The sequence below is a fragment of the Phyllobates terribilis genome, unplaced genomic scaffold (assembly GCF_046119375.1).
Source record: "Phyllobates terribilis strain yellow unplaced genomic scaffold, ASM4611937v1 Scaffold_4__5_contigs__length_816908805, whole genome shotgun sequence".
Classification (NCBI taxonomy): Eukaryota; Metazoa; Chordata; class Amphibia; order Anura; family Dendrobatidae; genus Phyllobates; species Phyllobates terribilis.
Window position 1 is genome coordinate 223,903,213 of NW_027362764.1, and position 22,848 is coordinate 223,926,060.

A 22,848-nucleotide genomic window follows, 5' to 3' on the forward strand; every position below is an offset into this window, starting at 1 on the left:
CATAGTGGTGATTCAACGCACTTTAAACTCTTCGGTATAGAAAGAGTGCCATATTTCCCTAGAGGAGGTATTTGGCAAAAACACCTTATGCTGTGAGAAGCGTTCTGGATATTACATTTAGATACCAAACATCCCCATGTGGAAATGCCGCTCTTTTCACTTTTCCAATGCCGATTAATGTCTGAAAATTATTATTGTTGTTATAAGGTTATAACATTAGGAGGCATCATCCCATCTTTCCCATGCACAAATGACCAGTTGAAAAATTTTTTAAATGTTGGGCTCTTGTCTCAGTCATTCACTTGTAAAATTGCCTGATGAAGGAGCCTCTATGCTCTGAAAGCTTGCAAATACAATGTTCCTGGTTAGCCAATAAAAAAGTACCAATTCTAGAATGCTTTTTTTTATTATATATATATATATATATATTATACAGTACAGACCAAAAGTTTGGACACACCTTCTCATTTAAAGATTTTTCTGCATTTTCATGACTTTGAAAATTGTAAATTCACACTGAAGACATCAAAACTATGAATTAACACATGTGGAATTATATACTTAACAAAAAAGTGTGAAACAACTGAAAATATGTCTTATATTCTAGGTTCTTCAAAGTAGCCACCTTTTGCTTTGGTGACTGCTTTGCACACTCTTGGCATTCTCTTGATGAGCTTCAAGAGGTAGTCACCGGAAATGGTTTTCACTTCACAGGTGTGCCCTGTCAGGTTTAATAAGTGGGATTTCTTGCCTTATAAATGGGGTTGGGACAGAAGTCAGGTGGATACACAGCTGATAGTCCTACTGAAAAGACTGTTAGAATATATATTTACAGCAGTTAAAGAGACTGGTGCTGAAGTCTCTTGACTAATTAGACACTCTGGCCAAAACCTACGAGCAATTAGCCAGGTTTGCATAGGTCATTGAACCTGTTATGTTGTTTTATATTTAAAAACTATGCGAAATTATCTATATAATTGACAGGTCACTACATGGAAGAAGCAATATGAAAGGGCAGCACATAAGGATATACCCGCAATGAACCAACTGGCAGACTGGTTAATTAAAAATGTGCCAAGCGATGACCATGATGAAACGCTGATCCATGGAGATTTCAGGATCGATAATGTTATTTTCCACCAAACAGAGGTAGGGTTGTGTTTTTTTTTTTGTGCATGTGTTGCAAAGCTACAGCTCTGTAATGTCCATTTTCATGGGGCATATCAAAGCATTGCTCTCTAGGATTGGATTGCAGTGCTTAGAAACTATCACCAAGTTTTATATACATACATAGTGCAGTGTAATTTGGGATTTTAGCTGTGATGTTGGGATTGTCCTTTCAGATATAATGCAATACAGAACAGAATTCTGCGTGTGGCTCTGTAACATTTGATTGTAGGTTTTATTTACCGTATTTTTTGGACTATAGGATGCACTTTTTTCTTCCAAAATTTTGGAGGAATGTTGGGGGTTCGTGTTATAGTCCAGATGTACCTGCTGTGGCTGTGGATGGGGGATTTAGCGGCAGAGGAATGGGTCACAGAGGCTGTAGCCGGCTGCTGCAGCTAATACTGTGCCCGCTGATAAGGAAAATTAATATTCACTGCTCCCCACGCCCATAGTCCCACCCACCTCTGCACTGAAGCAGGTTCCGAGAGATGGCAGGGACTATGGGCGTGGAGACCAGTGAATATTCATTTTCTTTAATAGCAATCACACGGTTAGCCACAGCCGCGGCTCCTACAGCTTCTCAGTGATCACGTGTGCCCGCTATTAAAGAGAATGAATGTTCACTACTCTCCACACCCATGGGAGTGGAGAGCAGTGAATATTCATTCTCTTTAACAGCGAGCACACGTGATCACCGAGCAGGTGCCGCAGCTGCGGCTAACACTGTGCCCGCTATTAAAGAAAATGAATATTCACTTCTCTTCATGCCTATAGACCCGGCGTGAGGAGCAGTGAAAATTCCGGCAGCTGACCTGAGCGTGTGGGAGCGCATGGCAGTGATGTCATCATACACTGCTTACAAGCTGAGATCAGCTGCTGGCATCAGAACAGGACGCTGCAAGGGAGCAGAGGGAAGGTAAGTAGAATTGTTTATTTTTTTTTATGTGTGCAGCATGTGGGGGGCCATGTATACCAGGATGGGGAGGAGGGGTCCATGTATACCAGGGTGGGGCTGAGGAGTCCATGTATACCAGGAAGGGAGGAAGGGACCATGTATACCAAGATGGGGAGGAGGGGGTCGTGTATACCAGGATGCCGATTATTTATATATATATATATACAGTGCCTACAAGTAGTATTCAACCCCCTGCAGATTTAGCTGGTTGACACATGCGGAATTAACTTGGCATTGTGACATTTGTACTGTAGATCAGCCTGGAAGTGGGAAATGCACTGCAGCAAATTTTGTTTTTGTTTTTTGTTTTTTTGTTTTTTTAAAACGTTAAAAGTTAATTCAGAGTGTCATTTATTATTCAACCCCTCAAACCACAAGAATTCTGTTTGGTCCCCCTAAAGTATTAAGAAGTAATTCAGGCACCAAGAATAATGAGCTTCACATGTGTGGATTAAAGATCTCTTTTGCCAGCCTTTTCTGACTATTTAAGACCCTCCCCAAACTTGTGAACAGCACTCGGACATGGTCAACATGGGAAAGACAAAGGAGCATTCCAAGGCCATCAGAGACAAGATCGTGGAGGGTCACAAGGCTGGCAAGGGGTACAAAACCCTTTCCAAGGAGTTGGGCCTACCTGTCTCCACTGTTGGGAGCATCATCCGTAAGTGGAAGGCTTATGGAACTACTGTTAGCCTTCCACGGCCTGGACAGCCTTTGAAAGTGTCCTCCCGTGCCGAGGCCAGGCTTGTCCGAAGAGTCAAGGCTAACCCAAGGACAACAAGGAAGGAGCTCCGGGAAGAACTCATGGCAGTGGGGACATTGGTTTCAGTCAATACCATAAGTAACGTACTCCACCGCAATGGTCTCCGTTCCAGACGAGCCTGTATGGTACCTTTACTTTCAAAGCGTCATGTCAAGGCTCGTCTACAGTTTGCTCATGATCACTTGGAGGACTCTGAGACAGACTGGTTCAAGGTTCTATGGTCTGATGAGACCAAGATCGAGATCTTTGGTGCCAACCACACACGTGACGTTTGGAGACTGGATGGCACTGCATACGACCCCAAGAATACCATCCCTACAGTCAAGCATGGTGGTGGCAGCATCATGCTGTGGGGCTGTTTCTCAGCCAAGGGGCCTGGCCATCTGGTCCGCATCCATGGGAAGATGGATAGCACGGCCTACCTGGAGATTTTGGCCAAGAACCTCCGCTCCTCCATCAAGGATCTTAAGATGGGTCGTAATTTCATCTTCCAACAAGACAACGACACAAAGCACACAGCCAAGAAAACCAAGGCCTGGTTCAAGAGGGAAAAAGTCAAGGTGTTGGAGTGGCCTAGTCAGTCTCCTGACCTTAACCCAATTGAAAACTTGTGGAAGGAGCTCAAGAATAAAGTCCACATGAGACACCCAAAGAACCTAGATAACTTGGAGAAGATCTGCATGGAGGAGTGGGCCAAGATAACTCCACAGACCTGTGCCGGCCTGATCAGGTCTTATAAAAGACGATTATTAGCTGTAATTGCAAACAAGGGTTATTCCACAAAATATTAAACATAGGGGTTGTATAATAATTGACCCACACTTTTATGTTTAAAATTTAATAAAATTCAACTGAGCAACATAACTTTTTGGTTTGTAAGATTTATGCTTCTGTTCATAAAACCTACTCACGTTCGCAGTTTGAAGGCTCTAACTTATTTGCATCTTATCAAACCAGCTAAATCTGCAGGGGGTTGAATACTACTTGTAGGCACTGTGTATGTGTGTGTGTATATATATATATATATATATATATATATATATATATATATATATATATATATATATATATATATATATATATATATATATATATATATATATATATGTATATATGTATATGTGTGTGTGTGTATATATGTGTGTATATATATATATATATATATATATATATATATATATATATATATATATATATATATATATATATATATATATATATATAATATATAAAAAATCAGGATGGGGGGCACATATATACACCAGGATGGGGGATATTAGTACAGAATTGTAGGACTTTACCCCTATAACAGTTTCAGCAGCAGATCCCCACCCCATAACAATGAGTCATGACCTCATTTTTTGCTTCAATTTTTTTTTTCCTCCTCTAAAGCTTAGGTGCTTCTTATAGTCCGGTGCGTCTTATAGTCTGAAAAATACGGTATGTTGTCCCTTTGAGCTACTCCTTCTTCTTTGCTGGTAGGTGGTGCTTTTTTGACTGACAGTTCAGATCATCATTGCACTGCTGGCCTGAACCTTACACTCTCCGATGCTGAGATCAAAGGCAGCATTGCCTCTACAGCATCAGAGGGATGCAGTGGCACTGAAGCTAATCTGTCAGCTTCAAAGCAATGCTTAGGAGCGCTATTAGAAAGACCTTATAAGAACTATGCACATTCGACCACTGCTGTTAGACTGCAGAGATGGCTGGTATCCTAGGCAAGAGCAGTAAACGATAAACTAAAAATCCTTTCATTCTCAAGAATGAAGAAGATTTTCAATAACATGTAAATTGCAAAGTTACTTTTTTTTAATAACACTTTACAATTTTAGTCATTCATTCTAATGAGAATAACCCTTTAAATACTTCTCTCCAGGCCCGTGTAATTGCTGTCCTTGATTGGGAACTCTCCACCATTGGACATGCTACGTCTGACTTGGCTTACTTTACCTCACTGTATTTTTGGCCTCGCGGTGTCCAGTTTCTTGGAAACCATAGTAACAAATCCTTTACTGATGTTGAAGGTGGGTATTCTTATTGAGGGTACACGACATAAATTTAGATCTGCAATATATTGCTCCCTCCCCCCTTTTTTTTTTCTTTAACCTTTGACCGGACACATAGTGGATGCAAGATATGTATCACAGAGATTGATGTCCTCTGTGATGTAAATCCTAGAGTAATGCTCTAGTACACCTAGTACTAAGAGGGGTTAAGAGTTAGGGTGGGACGGCTGCTCACCATATCTCCATCCCTGGGTGTAGTTCACATTGTAAAATGGAACCTGCTTATCTCGCACATGGTTCTGTGTATAGAGGTGTGTAGATCTCCTGGGTTGAGTGCCTTCACTAAAGGACTAGGAAGCTGGACTCCTAAGCCAAGCAGGCCAACCTGTGCTATTGTATGGACTTTTGATTTATTTTTCACTTTGTGCTGGACAAGGGTTGTATTTTTAAGTTTTCCTGTGATGTGGTTTATGAAGACTGAAATAAACCAGCCGGACTTTTAAATAGAAACGGTTCCTGTGATACGTCACATCGCTCCCAATTGAGTAGCATTGTTACACCTGGGAATGATACTGTTCTAGAAGTTAGAAATTAGTTCAAAAGTCGCCAAAATGTCAAAATGAAAGAGTAGGCAAATATTGTGGAAAAAGCATTTTTTACATGAAGAAAAGAACCTCCCAGCTTTTTCTAAATAATATGAAATTTTCTATTTGTTGGATCCATCCAGGGTAGAGGCTTTCAAGCTCATTCAGTTTACTTAATTTGGTGCCAAATGTCCCTTGGGTTGTTTGCAAGATGACTTGGCTCCCTCGTATCAGAAAGAAGGCTTCCTTATCTAGTGTATAAAAATATAATTTAATTGAATAAATATTAAAATTGACAATACGTGGGGGCAACACTGAGCCAAAGTTTCTGAAAAAAATATCAGAAAAGGAGGCAACATTCATGGCCAGTACAAAGTCTGTGTACTGAAGATTATATATTGAAAGCAAAATATCATATGAAACCCTCTACCCAAAGGCTTTGTATAGCATAGAGTAATAAGTGCAAGTGCAAAATGAGGGTGAAGGGGAAACGGTCTACAAAATCTCATTTTATATAAAATGACAAGGTGTTAGGTTTCCATAGAAATAACAGCAGTGTCAATGTGAACATGCCACATAAATGGACTTCCCATAAAGTAGAGAATCCTAAAAACTCCTAGATGATATTAAATATTGAGCGTACAACACCGTATGGAATGTTTAAATGACAATGGCTGTAACTTGCGGTTTACACATCCATGGGATGGAATATAATTTTTTGAATTCTCACTAGAAATGATATTGTCTCTGATTAATGGCTCTGTAAAATAAATAAATTGGAGATTGTTCACTACTTTATTGATGGCCTATCCTCATTTGAATAGGGGGTGGATATGCAGTAGCCGGCCACAGACTCTATAAAAATGATGGTGCTGTTGTGCTTCGGCAGCATCCGAGAACTTCCAGCCAGCACTGGTAACAGCTGATCGTTGGAAGTACCAGTGGTCATACCCACACCTATCAGATAGGCCATTAATAAAAAAAAATGAAAAACAAGTCATGGCAGAACTCTTTAATGAAGAGAATTATTGAAAACATTCACTTAAAAAAAAAAAAAAAATGGCAGTGAACCTAATTCTCCAGGTTAGATCTTGTTAGCCCTAGACACTACTATGGGTATTGCAGTGGGTGAATTTAATCTTGGAAAACGTAATTACTCCAGTTTTTTGTTTACTGGTTCCGAATTTATTATATTGGATTGTGGATGACTTGCATAAATTGTACAGGCATTTCGGCATAAACAGGCATTGTACTTGCATAAATTTACAGCATTACTCTGTCGCCTCATTGGGGGACACAGGACCTTGGGTGTTATGCTGCTGTCCACTAGGAGGCGACACTATGCTTATCTGAAAAAGATTAAGCGTGGCTCCTCCTCCGCAGTATACACTCCCGGACGGCATCAGCCTGCTCTAGTTTTTGCTTAGTGTCGCAAGGAGGCACACCTCAGACCTTCACTCGTCCCTCGCTTCAGCACGGGATTACAGATGAAGAAAAGAGGGTCTCTTAAGAGACCCCCGGCATGGCTCCTTCCTCTGCCCCCTACTATGGGGTGCACAGTTGAAGTTGAGAGATTACTTAGCCACCATGCTGCTCCTTCTCCGGCCCCTCGGGTCAGGCTTGAAGTTGAGAACCCCCCTCCTTCCCCAGTTCCCTCGGTCTTGGTCCGAAGTTGAGGCGAGGACAAAGCCCCCTGACAGGTCACAGCGGCACCCTCCCTAATCCCCCCTTGGGGTATTAGGTTGAGACACCATCAGGTAGGGCCTGGACGGCAGCATCTGCAGCTCTCACCAGCCAGCACACCGCAGCCGAGGACCAGCAGCAATACAGGAACCCCAGCTTGACTGCGGGACCCTGTAGTGCAGGCAGCCATGGCACACACAGGCACAGGCCTTCACAGGCTCTGCACCTGCGGCAGCTTTTCATCTTAAGCGCCTAAGGGGGACTCTTTTCAGAGACCCCCTTCCACTTATGTCCCCACCGCCATTTTGGGCATAGAAGATAAATTTACACGGCGCCCATTTTCCGCCCCCCGGATGACGATTTTTACTCACTGCGGTGTCAGACAGGGGGCGGATCTAGGCTGCAGGGCGCCCATCTCCATAGCAACTGCCGCCCTTGCAGCGCTCCGCCCCCCCTTCTCCTTCATCTCTGCAAGCAGGAGAAGAGCTACGGCGGCCATCATAAGCTGCAGGACATTCACAGGCCAGCCAAGTCTCCGGGGAGGCACAGGACCAGGCACCTTCAGTGCTGTTCACAGGGGCACATTGGTGGGGTAAGTTCACAGTCTGAGTTACCTCAGCTGTGAATTTTATTACTCTGTATCCTCCTCTACACAGTTAGCCCCCTTGCATAGCCACTCCAGGTGCACTATGCCGGGCTCAAAGTCTAAGAAAACCAGGCAGGACTGCTTTTACACTTTCTGTACAGCCCGCAGTAATGCTCTTCCCAGCGGCAGCACATATCCGCATTGCAAGGATTGTACTCGGACTACTGTGCCGGAGTCCCAATTAGCCCCTACCAACCCTTCAGTATCTAATGCTACGCCGGAATGGGTCACTCAAATGTCACAATCTATGACACAGTCCATAGATAACATGACCTCCAAATTGCTTCAGGCTCTGCAAAGCCATACCTCGGCTATGAATGCTACCCAACAAAGGGAAAGCCGGACTCAGTCACATACTGACCCAGGCACATCCATGTCAAGGTCAGGACGCAAGCGCACCCATAGGTCACACTCATCTGCGGCATCCCATAGCACACGGTCATCCCGGTCTAGGGAGAGATACCGTATTCACAGGTCATCTACACAGTCCCCTACCAGGGACAGACATTATATTTCTCCGCACCAATCTCCGTCCAGAGAAATCCCCCTTTCTGGGTCTCCTAGGAGACACCTTAGTGATACACAGGAGTCAGAAGGCGTCTGCAATTCTGACTGAGACAAGGAAACTGATGGATCCCTAACTCCAATCCCACCTAGCAATGCAGCGCTAGTTGAGGACATAATCTCGTCCATACATCGGGTGCTGGACATCTGTGATCCGATCCCGGACGCACCACAAAATAAGATTTCATTTGAAGGAGCTCTGAAACCACCTAAGGTTTTCTTGGATCATCCAGAATTTAAATCTATCCTCACAAAACAATTCTCACAGCCTCACAAGAAGCTTAACAATCGCAAGTTTCTGGAGGCCCGTTACCCCTTTCCAAAGGAAACCACCAAAGAATGGGCAGACCCACCAGCAGTGGACTCCCCAGTCTCCAGGCTGGCAGCACAGACACTTCTTTCACTGCCAGATAGCTCAACCCTTAGGGATGCAGCAGACAGGCAGGTAGAAAGTATGGCTCGCTCAATTTGCAAAACCACAGGGGCCTCCCTAGCCCCCGCGTTCGCTTCAGTCTGGGCAGCCAAGGCCATACTGGCTTGGGCAAAAAATCTACAAACTGGCCTCCAAGCTTCTGCCCCTGAACTGTCGGACCAAACAGTTCAGATAGCAGTTGTGGCGGATTACATGCTTCATGCAGCGCTGGATTCGGCAAGGGGTGCAGCGGGGGCAATATCACACGCCATCACAATTCGGCGTATCCTTTGGCTGCGTGAATGGAAAGCGGACGCAGCCTCAAAGAAGTCCCTCACGCACCTTCCATACCTCAGCGGTCGACTTTTCGGTGAAAGCTTGGACACAATGATATCCAATGCCACCGGGGGTAAGAGTACCTCTCTTCCCCAACTGAAACCCAAGCGCAATTATAACAAGCGTAACCAAGCTCGCTTCCGATCCTTTCGGAACTCTTCCGGCTGGTCCGTTTCACGGCCACCACAAAATAACAGCCGCTTCACACGCAGGGAAGACTCGAGGCCGACACAAAAGTCGGACAAATCCTTGCAGTCAAAGGCAGGCCACTCAAAATCAAAAGGAGGAAAATCTAAGAATTTCTCCTCGTCATGACTCACGGACTCAGGAAGACATCCCACCTGTAGGCGGCTGACTTTTACTCTTTCATCAAGTCTGGCTACCTATTACAGAAGACAGGTGTGTCAGGGAACTAGTGTCTTCAGTGTCTTCAGGATACAAAATAGAGTTCACTTCCAACCCACCAAAGAGACTCCTTATATCCGTTCCCCCAAAATCGCCAGTAAAAGCTCGCGCCTTCCACCAAGCGGTCTCATCGCTTCTTCAAGCACGAGTCATAATACCTGTCCCCGCAGCCGAGCGCTTCCAGGGGTTCTACTCCAATCTTTTCGTAGTCCCCAAGAAAGGAGGAGGTGTACGCCCCATACTAGACCTAAAACAACTCAACAAATATGTACGAGTACGTCACTTCCGTATGGAGTCCCTCCGGTCAATCATTGCATCCATGGAAAAAGGAGAATATCTCGCCTCCATAGACATACAAGATGCATACCTGCATATACCGATTGCACCTGCACATCAGAGATTTCTCAGGTTCGCAATCGACCAGGACCACTACCAGTTCGTGGCTCTCCCGTTCGGACTCGCCACGGCTCCCAGAGTGTTTACCACCATGCATGTCCTACACTCCAGAGGCATAGTAGTCTTCCCATACCTGGACGATCTGCTCGTCAAGGCTTCTACCTTCAAGGACTGCGAGCTCAGTGTCTCAATCACAATCGACACCCTGAGTCGCCTGGGTTGGTTAGTCAACCTACAAAAGTCATCACCAACCCCAAACCAGTCTCTGACATTCCTGGGAATGCTATTCAATACCGCCAAGGGCCTAGTGCTTCTCCCCAAAGACAAGGCACTGCCTCTCCGTCTAGGAGTTCGCACCCTTCTCAGCAAACCCCCTCGATCTCTCCGGTTTGCCATGAGAGTCCTTGGCAGGATGGTGGTGGCAATAGAAGCGGTTCCACTTGCCCAGCTTCACCTCAGGCCTCTCCAGCTAGACATTCTCAAGTCATGGGACAGGAACCCTTCTTCTTTCGACAGGAAGTTCCAGCTGACGTCGTCAACCAGGAAGTCCCTTCACTGGTGGCTCAACCGGACCTCTCTAACAAAAGGGAAATCTTTTCTCCCAGGTCAATGGAAGGTCCTGACCACCGACGCAAGCCTGACGGGTTGGGGTGCAGTACACCTACACCACAGAGCACAGGGCAAGTGGTCCCCAGCGGAAGCAACCTTGCCCATCAACATCCTGGAGATTCGTGCCATCCTCCTGGCGTTGAGAGCCTTCCATCACTTACTGGCAGCCTCTCACATCAGAGTACAATCGGACAATGCCAAAGCCGTGGCATATGTCAATCACCAAGGGGGAACTCGCAGTGCCAGAGCGATGCAAGAGGTGACACACATCCTTCCCTGGGCGGAGAAAACGAGCTCCATTATCTCAGCGGTCCACATTCCGGGTGTAGACAACTGGGAAGCAGACTTTCTCAGCCGACAAGGAATAGACTCGGGAGAGTGGGCTCTCCATCCCGAAATCTTCCAACAGATCTGCCATCGTTGGGGCACTCTGGACGTGGACCTATTGGTGTCTCATCTCAATGCCAAAGTCTCCAACTTCATGGCCAGAACACGCGACCCGAGAGTGCTAGCGGCGGACGCCCTGGTTCAGGACTTGACCCAGTTCCAGCTCCTGTACATTTTTCCACCTCTCCCCCTGATTTCCAGAGTGATGAGAAAGATCAAACAGGAGGGAGTTCCAACCATCCTAATAGCACCGGACTGGCCCAGGCGTACATGGTACGCAGACATCGTACGACTCACAGCAGACGTTCCCTAGCGTCTTCTCGACTGCCCGGATCTTCTGTCACAAGGCCCGTTCTACCACCAGAACTTAGAGGCCCTCAATTTGACGGCGTGGCCATTGAGACCTGGGTTTTAACCGAGGCAGGTTTTTCACCAGACGTCATTAAAACCATGATCAGAGCACGAAAACCAACCTCTGCCAAGATTTACTACCGTACCTGGAAAACTTTCTTTAACTGGTGCGAATCTCGTAACCAGACCCCACTCCCTTATTCCCTTCCCAGGGTACTCTGTTTTCTCCAAGCGGGTCTGGAAGCCAGACTATCCCTGGCCTCCCTTAAGAGCCAGGTGTCAGCTCTTTCAGTGCTTTTTCAAAAGTGCATTGCTCATAAACCGCAAGTAAGAACATTTCTCCAGGGGGTTTCCCGATTGGTTCCCCCCTACAGACGACCTCTAAAAGCGTGGGACCTCAACCTGGTGCTGACAGCATTACAGGAAACACCCTTTGAACCCCTTAGGGAAGTCCCACTCCGTCTTCTATCCCAGAAAGTGATTTTCCTCGTGGCAATCACCTCGCTACGCAGGGTGTCTGAACTCACGGCACTCTCCTGCAGACAGCCCTTCCTGATTTTTTTCCAGGACAAGGTAGTCTTTCATACGGTTCCATCCTTCCTTCCGAAGGTTGTGTCCAGCTTTCATCTCAACGAAGAAATTTCACTATCATCCCTCTGTTCGGTTCCGGTTCATAGAGTGGAAAAGGCTTTGCATACGCTTGACCTTGTCAGGGCACTGTGTATCTATGTGTCTAGGACTGCGCCCTTCCGGAAGTCTGATTCTCTATTCCTTCTTCTGGAAGGCGGCCGCAAGGGTCTACCAGCTTCCAAAGCTACCCTTGCCAGGTGGATCAAATCCACCATGCAAGAGGCCTACCGCCTCAAAAATTCACTATTCCTGCAGGTATTACGGCACATTCTACACGTTGCGTTAGCGGCCTCCTGGGCCATTCGGCACCAGGCCTCGGCACAACAAGTGTGTAAGGCAGCCACCTGGTCCAGCCTACACACGTTTACAAAACACTACAACGTTCATACCCAGTCCTCAGCAGATGCGAGCCTGGGCAGACGTGTTCTGCAGGCGGCGGTGCCCCAATTGTAGGGACCCGTCTACACAATATTCGTCCATTGCTTCCCACCCAGGGACTGCTTTGGGACGTCCCAAGGTCCTGTGTCCCCCAATGAGGCGACAGAGTAAAGGAGATTTTTGTGTACTCACCGTAAAATCTTTCTCTTGGCCTCTAATTGGGGGACACAGCACCCACCCTTTGCCCGTTCCGGGCCGTTAAGTTGAGTTCTCATGTTGGTTTTCCTTTGAGTTCTTACATAGTTGCATTCTTATAGGCATGGTTATGTTATCTATGTTACGTTACTCCTACTGCTTTTGCACAAAACTGGAGCAGGCTGATGTCGTCCGGGGGTGTATACTGCAGAGGAGGAGCCACGCTTAATCTTTTTCAGATAAGCATAGTGTCGCCTCCTAGTGGACAGCAGCATAACACCCAAGGTCCTGTGTCCCCCAATTAGAGGCTAAGAGAAAGAGATTTTACGGTGAGTACACAAAAATCTCCTTTCTGCCATGAACCAGGACTTCTCAAGGTCATTAGGCAGCATCAGTAGCATGTCTTTCATTATGTAGCATTAATATGTGATATAGCAATTATGCATTATGCTTAGGCATTCTTATTAAAGTGTGACCTTTTATTAGATATGCAGTAATTTTTCTTGATCAGACTATATGTTTTTATAACTAGCAAAGTAGCACTCTGTAGTGCTATAGCATGCAAACATGAAATATAAGAAATTTGAACTGCATTATTGCTCTAGAAAATAGGAATAACTGAGAATACTTAGCGCATAAATTGGCCAATTCATGTGTACCCAGCAGCCACGATAAGGTGACTCTCTTTGCTGGGACCTAACCTAATGTCTTTTGTTAGTTGTCTACATAGGCTCTATCCATCAGCCTCTGGCAGTTTTAATCACCGCAGGATCCTACCTACCCATTTAAATGTAGGCTATCAGCCTAGGAGAGGAATCGCAATAGGTTAGGTCCCAGCAAAGAGAATTCTTATCATAGCTGCTGTGTATGAATGAATTGGCCAATTTATGCAATCAGTATTCTTGTTTATTCCTATTTTCTAGAGCAGTAATGCAATTAAAATTTCCTATATTTCATGATTACATGCTATAACGCTACAGAATGCTACCTTGTTAGTTATATATGGAGATGGCTATTCTTAGTATGCACCTGAGCACACCTGTTTTCTGTTTGGAAGTGATGATCAGTCTTTTGTTAGTTATATGTGTTTATACACCTATGTCTTAGATTAGATAGACAGGGTGGACAGCCATCTGAGCAGCCTCTTCTTACCTCAGCACCCCTGGTATCTTCTTCAGTACTGTATTAGATCAGATAGACAGGGTGGACAGCAGTGTGAGCAGCCCCTCTTTACCTCAGCATACTTGGTATATTTAGTATTAGATCAGCTAGACATGGTGGACAGCAGTGTGAGCAGCCTCTTCTTACCTCAGAATCCCTGGTACCTCCAGTATTAGATCAGAATATCCACTGAGTGCATTTTTTCCTACACATAAAGGGAGGGGGATGAGCTTCCTAGGCACACAGGCACTTGTCCTATTAACATTCTAGGGTTTCCAGCCTTCTGTCAGTGTGGAAAGGCAGTGGCCATTTTAATTCTAAATTTATCTCCCTAGACAAAACAAGTGTGATTTGCTAATTAAAGTCATTTAGGAATTTTATTTTTCTGAATACATTTCCTTTAGTTATTTGTTGTTCCCGGAAAACTCCTATAATTCCATGTGTATGCTGATTTGGAAAAACAATGGTCCTAACTCTACAAACATATCTTATAAAATTAATCAGCTCAGAATTTTTGATAACATGATATCAAAAGGTGGAGATTTACTTTTAAGAAATGAAAGGCTTTCTTCGCTGCAAAATGTTATTTTTATTTATTTTTAAAGGAATTCCTGCATTTGATGATCTGATTACTATATATAGCCGCTGTCGTGGTGTTTCATCACAAGTGTATGACTGGAATTTCTTTCTTGCCCTTACCTTTTTTAAGCTTGCTGGGATATTGCAGGTAAATACAGCTCCTTATATATAATACTTTATAACCCACTTGCTCAAGCATATGTTATCACTATCTTGCAAAGCTAACAAGAAAAGCTTTTGTCTCTCTATCCTATAGGACTTCATATTTATTTCAAAGTTGTAAGCATCTTAAATGGGTTCTCCAAGAACGTGATAAAACATCACCCATCACATATTGCAAACTGCAGCCTGTACTCGTAATTTTTCAGGACAAGTTGCAGTCTGAAGACTCCAAACTGCAGACAAACCATTAACAGAACAACAGTATTGTAAACGCAAATAGCACATCTGGCCTTGGAGCAGGGCTGTTACATGAGAAGAAATAAGTCTTCTCCCTGCTGAGTGACTGCTCAGTGAGGACTGAGGGTATGTGCCCACGATGCAGATTTGATGCAGTGCGTTTTTGCCTCTCCCTGGCAGAAAAAACGCATGCAGATTTACATGCATTTTTTTCTGCCAGGGAGAAGCGTTTTTTCAGCGTGTTTACATGCTTTTTCCCATGTGTTCTTTTCCAAGCAATTTTGAGCATCACTTGGGAAAGTACTTGACAAGTTGGTCACACAATATAAATCCATGCAACTGGCATGGATTTATATTGTGTGACCAACTTAGATGATTTAAATGTTGCATCTATAGCAAAAAAAAAAGAATTAAAAAGTTAAAAATAAAAAAAAACCTGTATATTCACCTCTCCGGTCTCCTCCCGGCGGCGGAGATCCTCTCTCCTCGGCGTCCCGTGGTGTACTGGCAGGACCAGCAGTGACGTCATTTAGTCATCTGATGGTCACGCGACCATAACCTTATTGCTGACGTCAGCGTCACGTGACCATCAGCTGATTAAATTACTTCACCGCAGGTCCTGCCAGTACACCGCGGGACGCCGAGGAGAGAGGATCGCCGCCGGGAGGAAACCGGAGAGGTGAGTATACAGTTTTTTTTTATTTTTTAACTTTTGTACTTCTTTTTTTCACCGCGTGGTAGCCAGGATGAGAGGAGTTGTAGTCTCCTCTTCATCCTGGGTACCACATGCACAGCGATTACGCCGCGAATTTGCGGCCATTGAATTTAATTGAAACACAGCAAATCCACATATACCTGCGGGTTTGCTGCGTTTCAATGTTCCTCATTGGCCTCGAATTTGCGGCGTAATCACGGTACAAATGGTCATGCTGCGTTTTGCAACGCAATGCGAATTCGGCGCGCTAATTAGCGCATCATGTGCACAGCACATCCGAATTCACATTGCCTTGCATGGCAGACGGTTTTACAAGTGTTTTTGCGGCTGTAAAAACGCCGCAAAAATGCTACGTGGGCACATAGCCTGAAGCTTGAGAAAAAAATCCTTTGTGCTCAGCAAACAAAAGGTATATATTCTCATGCCATGGCCCTTCTCCTCCCTGAGTGAGCTATGTGTATTTACAATACTGCTCTTCTGTCAGTTGAGACACTTCTCGAGTTGTGTTTTTCACATTGTGGTTTGAATTATGTGATGGGGCCATTTTATGACATTCTTGGATAACCCCTTTTAAGTTCAAAATGAATCAGTTCTTAGATGAAATGCAATAAAGTTTCTTCAATGACATAATTACTGTTGTAGGGATTCACTCTCTGTGGTAGGCCTGTGCATTTAATCACAATCACATATGTCAGTGCAGGCTCACCCAATAGATTACTGTCATTTCTCGTGGAGCAGACTTCATACACAATTGAGGTACGGTCTCACCAGTTGCTTTATCCCCTTCAATCCGAGTTCCAGTGGCTTCCTGCGCCAAACAGAAGTGTTCAACTCCAGGCACAGGTCACACTGAACAGGCTGCGGCTTCAACATGGTTCTCTGCAGCCCTCAAACTGACTGCTTAAAGCAGTCTCCATTCATAGAGAGACCCCAGCATGTCTCCCTCTCCCACAGCTCACATCTTGTCTGGTTACTCTCCAGCAGCACACTCAACTCTGCTGAACATCCAGCAAATTGACACACCTAGTGAACATAGGCCCTGGTTCTTAACAAAAACACTACAGGTGCACTCCTAATCAAGATCGGCAGAGCTGGGATTTAACCCTGTCCTTCCAAGCTATGCTACTGTATGCAGTGCCAAAACCAGTAAATCCTACAATTTGAAGCTTTTTGTAATATCGGGGACCAGTTTAGTTGCTTTTTTTTTTTTTCACCTTGAAGGCAACCTGTCACATTGTACATGCATCTTACCTGTGGATCACATGTTGGAAAACAGAACTCCGAGCAGATCTATATATAATTTTGGTGTGGTAAATGAGTCAGTATAGCTTTTTGAGTCCAGTGGACATTCTTACTTACAGGGGAGATTGTCAGTCACTTAATGGAAAATCCCAATAGACTCCTAAATATTGAAAGAGCAAAAATTGAAAGTAAATAAAATACAGGTTATATTTAAATGGAACTGTCATGAAATCGAACCTCCTGAAGCTGCTAATATTGTCATGTAGCTCCTTGAAAGATGTACTCGTCTATACAATTATTTATAAAATCTGCTGCTCCATAACTGTAAATTCCACATTTTAATCTATATGCACAGTAAGGGTGAAGAGCTCTGGGTGTGATGTGGAGCACTTCCCGAACCTCTGCCTCCTTGACTCTATTCCCTGCCTAGCGCCACCTTGTGTCTTACTTGGGATTCACTGGTCTCACTCTACAGCCTTTTAGCTATGATTCAAGCGACAGAAGGTGGTGCTAGACGGGGAATAAAGCAAGGAGGCAGTAGATTTTACAGTTATGGAGTATCGGATTTTATAAATAATGGCGTAGACTGGCTCATCTTTCAAGGAACTACATGACAATTTCTAAGTGACTTGGGATTAAGGGGCATTGATCATTATGACAGTTTTTCTTTAAAGTGTACTGTACCTACACTAAAAATTGAAATTCTTTTTAACTAAGCAAAGAAGATACAGGGGTTATCAGTGAGAATAAGACGAAATCTGTCAATCTTCAACGAGTGGGTTGGTGGATCCTGCATGTCAGGAATAGATCTGCCTCTAAATGTAATTTTACTATAATATTGCTTATTGGTAATAATGACTTGTTAAAGGACAATTCTTCACTTCTCATCTGGATGTTGGCTATAGGACTGTAACATCTTATACAATATTCATCAACCAATAAGTAGAGCTGCTATAGGAGGAAAGGAGCGAGCAGAAAATGTAGTAATTATATGGTATTCACATCTGTTAAAAGTGGAATGACCACTCATATGGCTCCTCCATAAATTATATATATTAATATTAGTCCACTAGAACCTGGAGCAATTGACGGAGTCTGAGAACTGGAGTCTGAAATTATTTCCCAAAACAGTAATTATAAAAGTTAAGACGCCTCCTCATTACTGTGTCGTCATATGAAACTCTCCCGAGACATCCCTGTACAGTCAGGGTTTTTCTTCACCTGAAGACCATGCTCTTAGGTTGATCTTGTACAGTTTTTTATGGTTATTGACTTCCTCTTGTTGCACGCTCTTATTTGATGGCATCGACTTTTGCACCACTCCACTTTATTTTTGGACTTTTGTGGGATTTCTACACAAACCTCAGTGTTTCTAAGCTATAAAACCGTGCATAAAGCAATGTCATTGCGAGGTCTGGATTCTAGCAAGGTTTATTCAGTATACTAACATCAAAATTCAACATAAAATGCTGGAGTGGTGCTTTGATTATTTTTCATTTTATTTCACTGCTGGCATGGTTTCGATAATGTATGTTCCCTCCCCCTAATAATATACTTCAGCTTTTCCTGGCGCCGCTCCAGTCCCGTTCCGCCATCTTTTGACCGCAGCTCCTGAATGACCAGCAGTTAGAGGTGAAAGTCTTTCTTTCTCTCATAGACTTGCACTAAGAAGTGACCCCCGGCTCGCCCAGCAAACACTGGAGCGATCCGGCAGGGTACACGTGGCAGAAGACGACCGGAGCGGCTCCAAAAACAGAAGACTACAGCTGATTAGTATATTATTGGCAGAAAACCTACCTTAGTGATACCCCTCTAACTTTGTTCTATTTAGTTTCACATGTTTGTTTTTCAGGGAATTCATGCTCGATTCCTGCTTGGGAATTCTAGTGGGGAAAATGCCAGCTCTTTTTCTGATATGGTCCAACCTTTGGCTGAAAATGGGTTAAGACTTGCTAAAAGGTAATGAAAGATCTCTTACATGCCTTAAATTGCACTGAACAGGTTCCCTTTAAGAAAGTGTTTAGATGGGTTCATGCTGCCCAAACCACAAACTGTATGATTCTCATTACAAATATCTGTGTTTTAGGCTTATTCACACATCAGGATTTTTGATCTGGTTTTGGCATATAAATGCTGATCAAAAAATACTGGAATGTCTCCAGAACACAGAACAGATGTCAATCTGTAAAGTACAGTTTTCCTCTGTATGTTGTGATGTAGCGCTAATGATCATGTTGAGGGGCACTCACTTCACCAGGTCAATTAAAGCACACATGCAACGTTTTCTGGTAATATGAAGTCCAGCAGTTTATTACACATCATAAACTGCTTATAACATAGTCCATCTCAGTGGCTCGCAGGAATGTTACACATGTAATATCCTAGAGCCTTTTCAGTGGCAGCTATGCCCGCTTGGCTTCATATACAGACTTCGGCAAGGTAACAACATCAATGTCCATATAAAGCACCGTTTTTACCTTTGCCGGGTCTTAGCTGCTTCTATCAGCTCTGTTCTGCCAAAGCTGTTGTTTAAGGCTCACCAGACGTAGTCTACAGGCCATGTGCCTTCCAGGGCTAATGGTGTCCCAGACACAGGGATCAGGTCTCTTGCCTCCCTGTGTTTCAAACCACCCGGATATATATCCCTCTGTGCGCAGAGGACCTGTGATGATGTCAAAGTCATGTGATCAGTCACCTGAAGGGGAGGTACGTGGTCAACCAGAACACACCCCCTCAGACATTTTGGCAATGCAGCAAGCCGCTGCATTACATATCCTCCCCCTCTTGTTCAAGCCCATGGTATCGAACACATGATATACACAATCACATTATAACCCACGGTTCACACAAAGTCCATGTACTTGACGTTTGCGCTGCTCAGCCCCTGGAACATTAGTCATCAACATTAGTCCATTCCTTAGGGACCTACCATCTGTCATTGTCACTAACTTTGTCAAGTCACATTTCCGAGTCGTAACCTTGTCAGACCTCCCCCGCTCCCAGCGGTCAATACAGCAATGCGACTCGCTTGCCCTTGTAGCTAAGGTCAGGTCCGAATCCGTACTGTCTCGTACTCTATTGGGTCGTTTGCATGGGCCTCTCAGGCCTGAGTTACTGGAGGACTCACTACCTCTAAACCCACGCCCACTATCCTCAGGACATCCTGAAAGGTCTCTAACTTCTGCTGTAGCCGTTCTATTATTTGGAGGACCCTTTCTCTGTCTGGTCTCACAATTTATAGACTGCTGCCATCTTCTGCTGTTCAGGCGACACTATCTTTCCATTCGCAATCTGGCGAGATTCAACTGTTCTATCTCTCGCAGGTAGGTCTCTCGGTACTCCATCAGCATTCGTATATATGCAAAATTTTCTTCCGTTCCTGCAGCGGAGAATGACGCTATGCCGTCTTTATCTGGTATCCAGTCCTGATGATCACGGGGACTGAATACTTTCATCACACTAGACTTCTTTACCATCATTTGCATGGCTTGGCCATTTCTCCCATTGAGCTTTCTTACCAGAGCATGAGGCACCCAGATGACTTCTTCCCGCAGACTTTGAGCTTTTCTCATAAGTTCCAGTTGTCTAATGGCTTGTTCCGTCTTCAACCGGATAATCCACTTCATGCGAACACATCGCCAGTGCATGTCACGTAGGATAGCCACCCTCTTCACTGTGACTTCGGTTGTGGACAGGACCACCAGCTGTTTAGCTTCTGAGGTCGAGTACACTTTACAGGCTCGCACAGCCTTCTTAAACTCTTCATGCACGGACTCGCTGGTGCATTCTTCTCTCAAATCTTAGGGTACATCTATGAGGCACTTGTACCGAGAAGTTTCTGTCTCACCAGTGGTCTCCAAACAATCATCTGGCTCAGGTTTCCGGGACAACTGACTGTCCGCTTCTTCACCCTGTATGCTTCCGCTGAGCTGACTCACAGCTATGAACTCAAGAATTCTCCTCAGGTCCACCTTCTCATGGTATAAAGGATTAAGCGCAACTTGTTTGCCCTTTCCCTTCTCCAAGGAGGCCTCGTTCTCTGATTGGTACTTTGCCAGGCGATCTTTGAGCTTGAAAACTTTTTCCTCTAGCTCAGCTACTCGCCTCTCAGTAGGACATCTCTGAAGCTCTTCCTGCTTCAACTGCTCCTTTATCAGCAGAGTTCTCTCAGACCTCTCTGTCTCCAATGCGCCCACTCGGCTCTCGACAGCCAGTCTCTCAAGCTTCTCTTGCTTCAAATGGGCCTGTAACGTGTTCTTGAGCTCCTTGATCTCGGCTCTTTCATCCACCGTATCATCCAAGCTCTCATTATTCGAGGTAGTATTTGCTTCATACCTCCCTTCTCCAGTGGCAAACTCCTGACCCTGGTCTGTGGCTTCTCCGATAGACTCCTCCATCTTTTTCCGCTCAGCTTCCATCCTGCCAATTCTATTCTTAAGGCACGTCTCTGCCCTCTGGAGATTATCTCTGGAGATTATCACAGAACGTCTTCAGCTTCTTCTCCTGAGCTTCCAGTCCTAGGATCTTCCTGCGGAGATCATCATTTTCATCACGGGTGCCCTGCAGAGTGCTCTCAATCACTTGGCGCATGTGCTCTGCATCAGCCTTATCATCCTCTAGTTTTTTCTTAACCTTGAGGAGATCCTCACAATTTCTCTTGGTTTGTTGCAGTTCCCTATTGAATTTTTCACGCATCTTCTCTGCCTCATGGTCGTGACCAGACACTTCGTCTTTTAATGCCCCTTTCAGGGCAGTTAGCTCCCGGTCTCGCTGGTACAGAGAGTCCTCCAGCCGCTCCTTCTCCTGCATTAGAGGCTTTACTTGGTCCTGAAATTGTTGCAGCTCCCTCACGTGTTCATCATACTCTTTCTTGGATTCACACAGCTTCCAGTTGAACTGTTTGCGCAGTTGTTCTAAGTCTTGATCATGTCCAGAAACTTCATCCTTCAGCGCCCCTTTTAAGGCAGACAGCTCCCTATCCCTCTTGTGTAGACCCTCGTCCAGACTTTTCTTCTCCTGCATCAGCTGCTTCACCTGCTCCTGAAATCTCTGCACTTCCTTTCTTGTGACCTCTGCTTCCTCCACATCCACAGAGCCTTTCTTCACTTGGTTCAGCTCTGACTGCACCAGGGAGGAACAATTTTTCATCTCGTTCAGCTCATCTTCAGACTTCTCTTTCTCAAGCTTCAACTGCAAAACCTCCTCCTTGGTTTTGCGGAGGTCCTCTTTATTTTTCTGGAACTTTTCCTTCCATTGGTTGATTTCCTCGCTGCTTTCCTCCAGTTCTCGCTGCAAGTTCCTCACAACCTGGTTTATTTTCTGCCGTTCAGACTCCAGGTTCAGCTGGTTCTGGGATACGTTCTCGATGTTTTTCCTTAGTTGCTGCATGTCACTCTGATACTGCTGCCTGACAGGCTCCAGCTCTTGGTCATGATTGGCCACCTACACTTTCAGTGCCCTTTTCAGGGCTGTCGGTTCCTGATACTTTTGTCTCAGTAGATCATCCTGCTTGTACCAAATCTGCAGAACTGCATCCAACTCTTCCTCCTGATCTTCTTTGTTGTCTGATACTGTACCAGAGGTTGCTGCTGGCAACGTCACCTCCTCTTCCATCTTGATCTCCTCTGCTTCTAAAGGAGGATCCACACCCGGAATAAAGGCACACAGCATTGCATTTTCTTTATTTACCCTCTTAGCAAAGACTACAGGAGCAACTTTTTTGTGGCCCTTGTACCTTCGACGACTAGAGGGGGACTTTCTCACCTCGTTTAACTCCTGACCGAACTCTTTCTACTTTTGTAGTGTCACCGTCAGTCAGCTGTGGGGTCTGTGTCACTCCCCATGGTGTCATGGACCAACAAGTCACCTCCCACTTTGATGTCAACCCCTTCTACTGGAGCTACCCAGTTATCAACGGTCGAATTGTCATTTTTAGGTGGTGCCAACCCACGACCAGTAACCAATTTTGGTTTTTTATGCTCCACCCTCTTTTGAGACCCCGCCCCCTTTTGGACAACCACACCTGTAGGGGGTACTTTAAAAAAAAACATGCGATAGTCTTAGGACCCAGTTCACAACATCTCTTACTACCTCCCTGGGCACTCTGGAATAGCACCAGCGTCACTGGAGAACTCAAGGAATGGTCCGCTTCTGCCCTTCTGTCCAACAGCTCCTGCCGTTCCTGCACCAAGGCCTGTTGTCGTTTCTCAAATGCCTGCTGCTGCGATTTTAACAGGCACTTTAATCGCTCAATAGCTTCAGTCTCATTTGCTGCTCCCTTCA

The 22,848-nt window shown here is 44.9% G+C and overlaps 1 protein-coding gene across 2 annotated transcripts in view; it reads left to right on the plus strand.

Moving 5' to 3' along the window:
* LOC141265265 (acyl-CoA dehydrogenase family member 11-like) overlaps positions 1-22,848 on the plus strand; it is a 103,041-nt gene that overhangs the window by 24,423 nt on the left and 55,770 nt on the right. For both annotated transcript variants that reach the window (XM_073678114.1, XM_073678113.1), the window contains exons 5-8: positions 985-1,149; positions 4,765-4,912; positions 14,237-14,358; positions 18,419-18,525. In XM_073678114.1, coding sequence (XP_073534215.1) covers positions 985-1,149; positions 4,765-4,912; positions 14,237-14,358; positions 18,419-18,525 — 542 coding nt within the window. The remainder of the gene's footprint in view (positions 1-984; positions 1,150-4,764; positions 4,913-14,236; positions 14,359-18,418; positions 18,526-22,848) is intronic.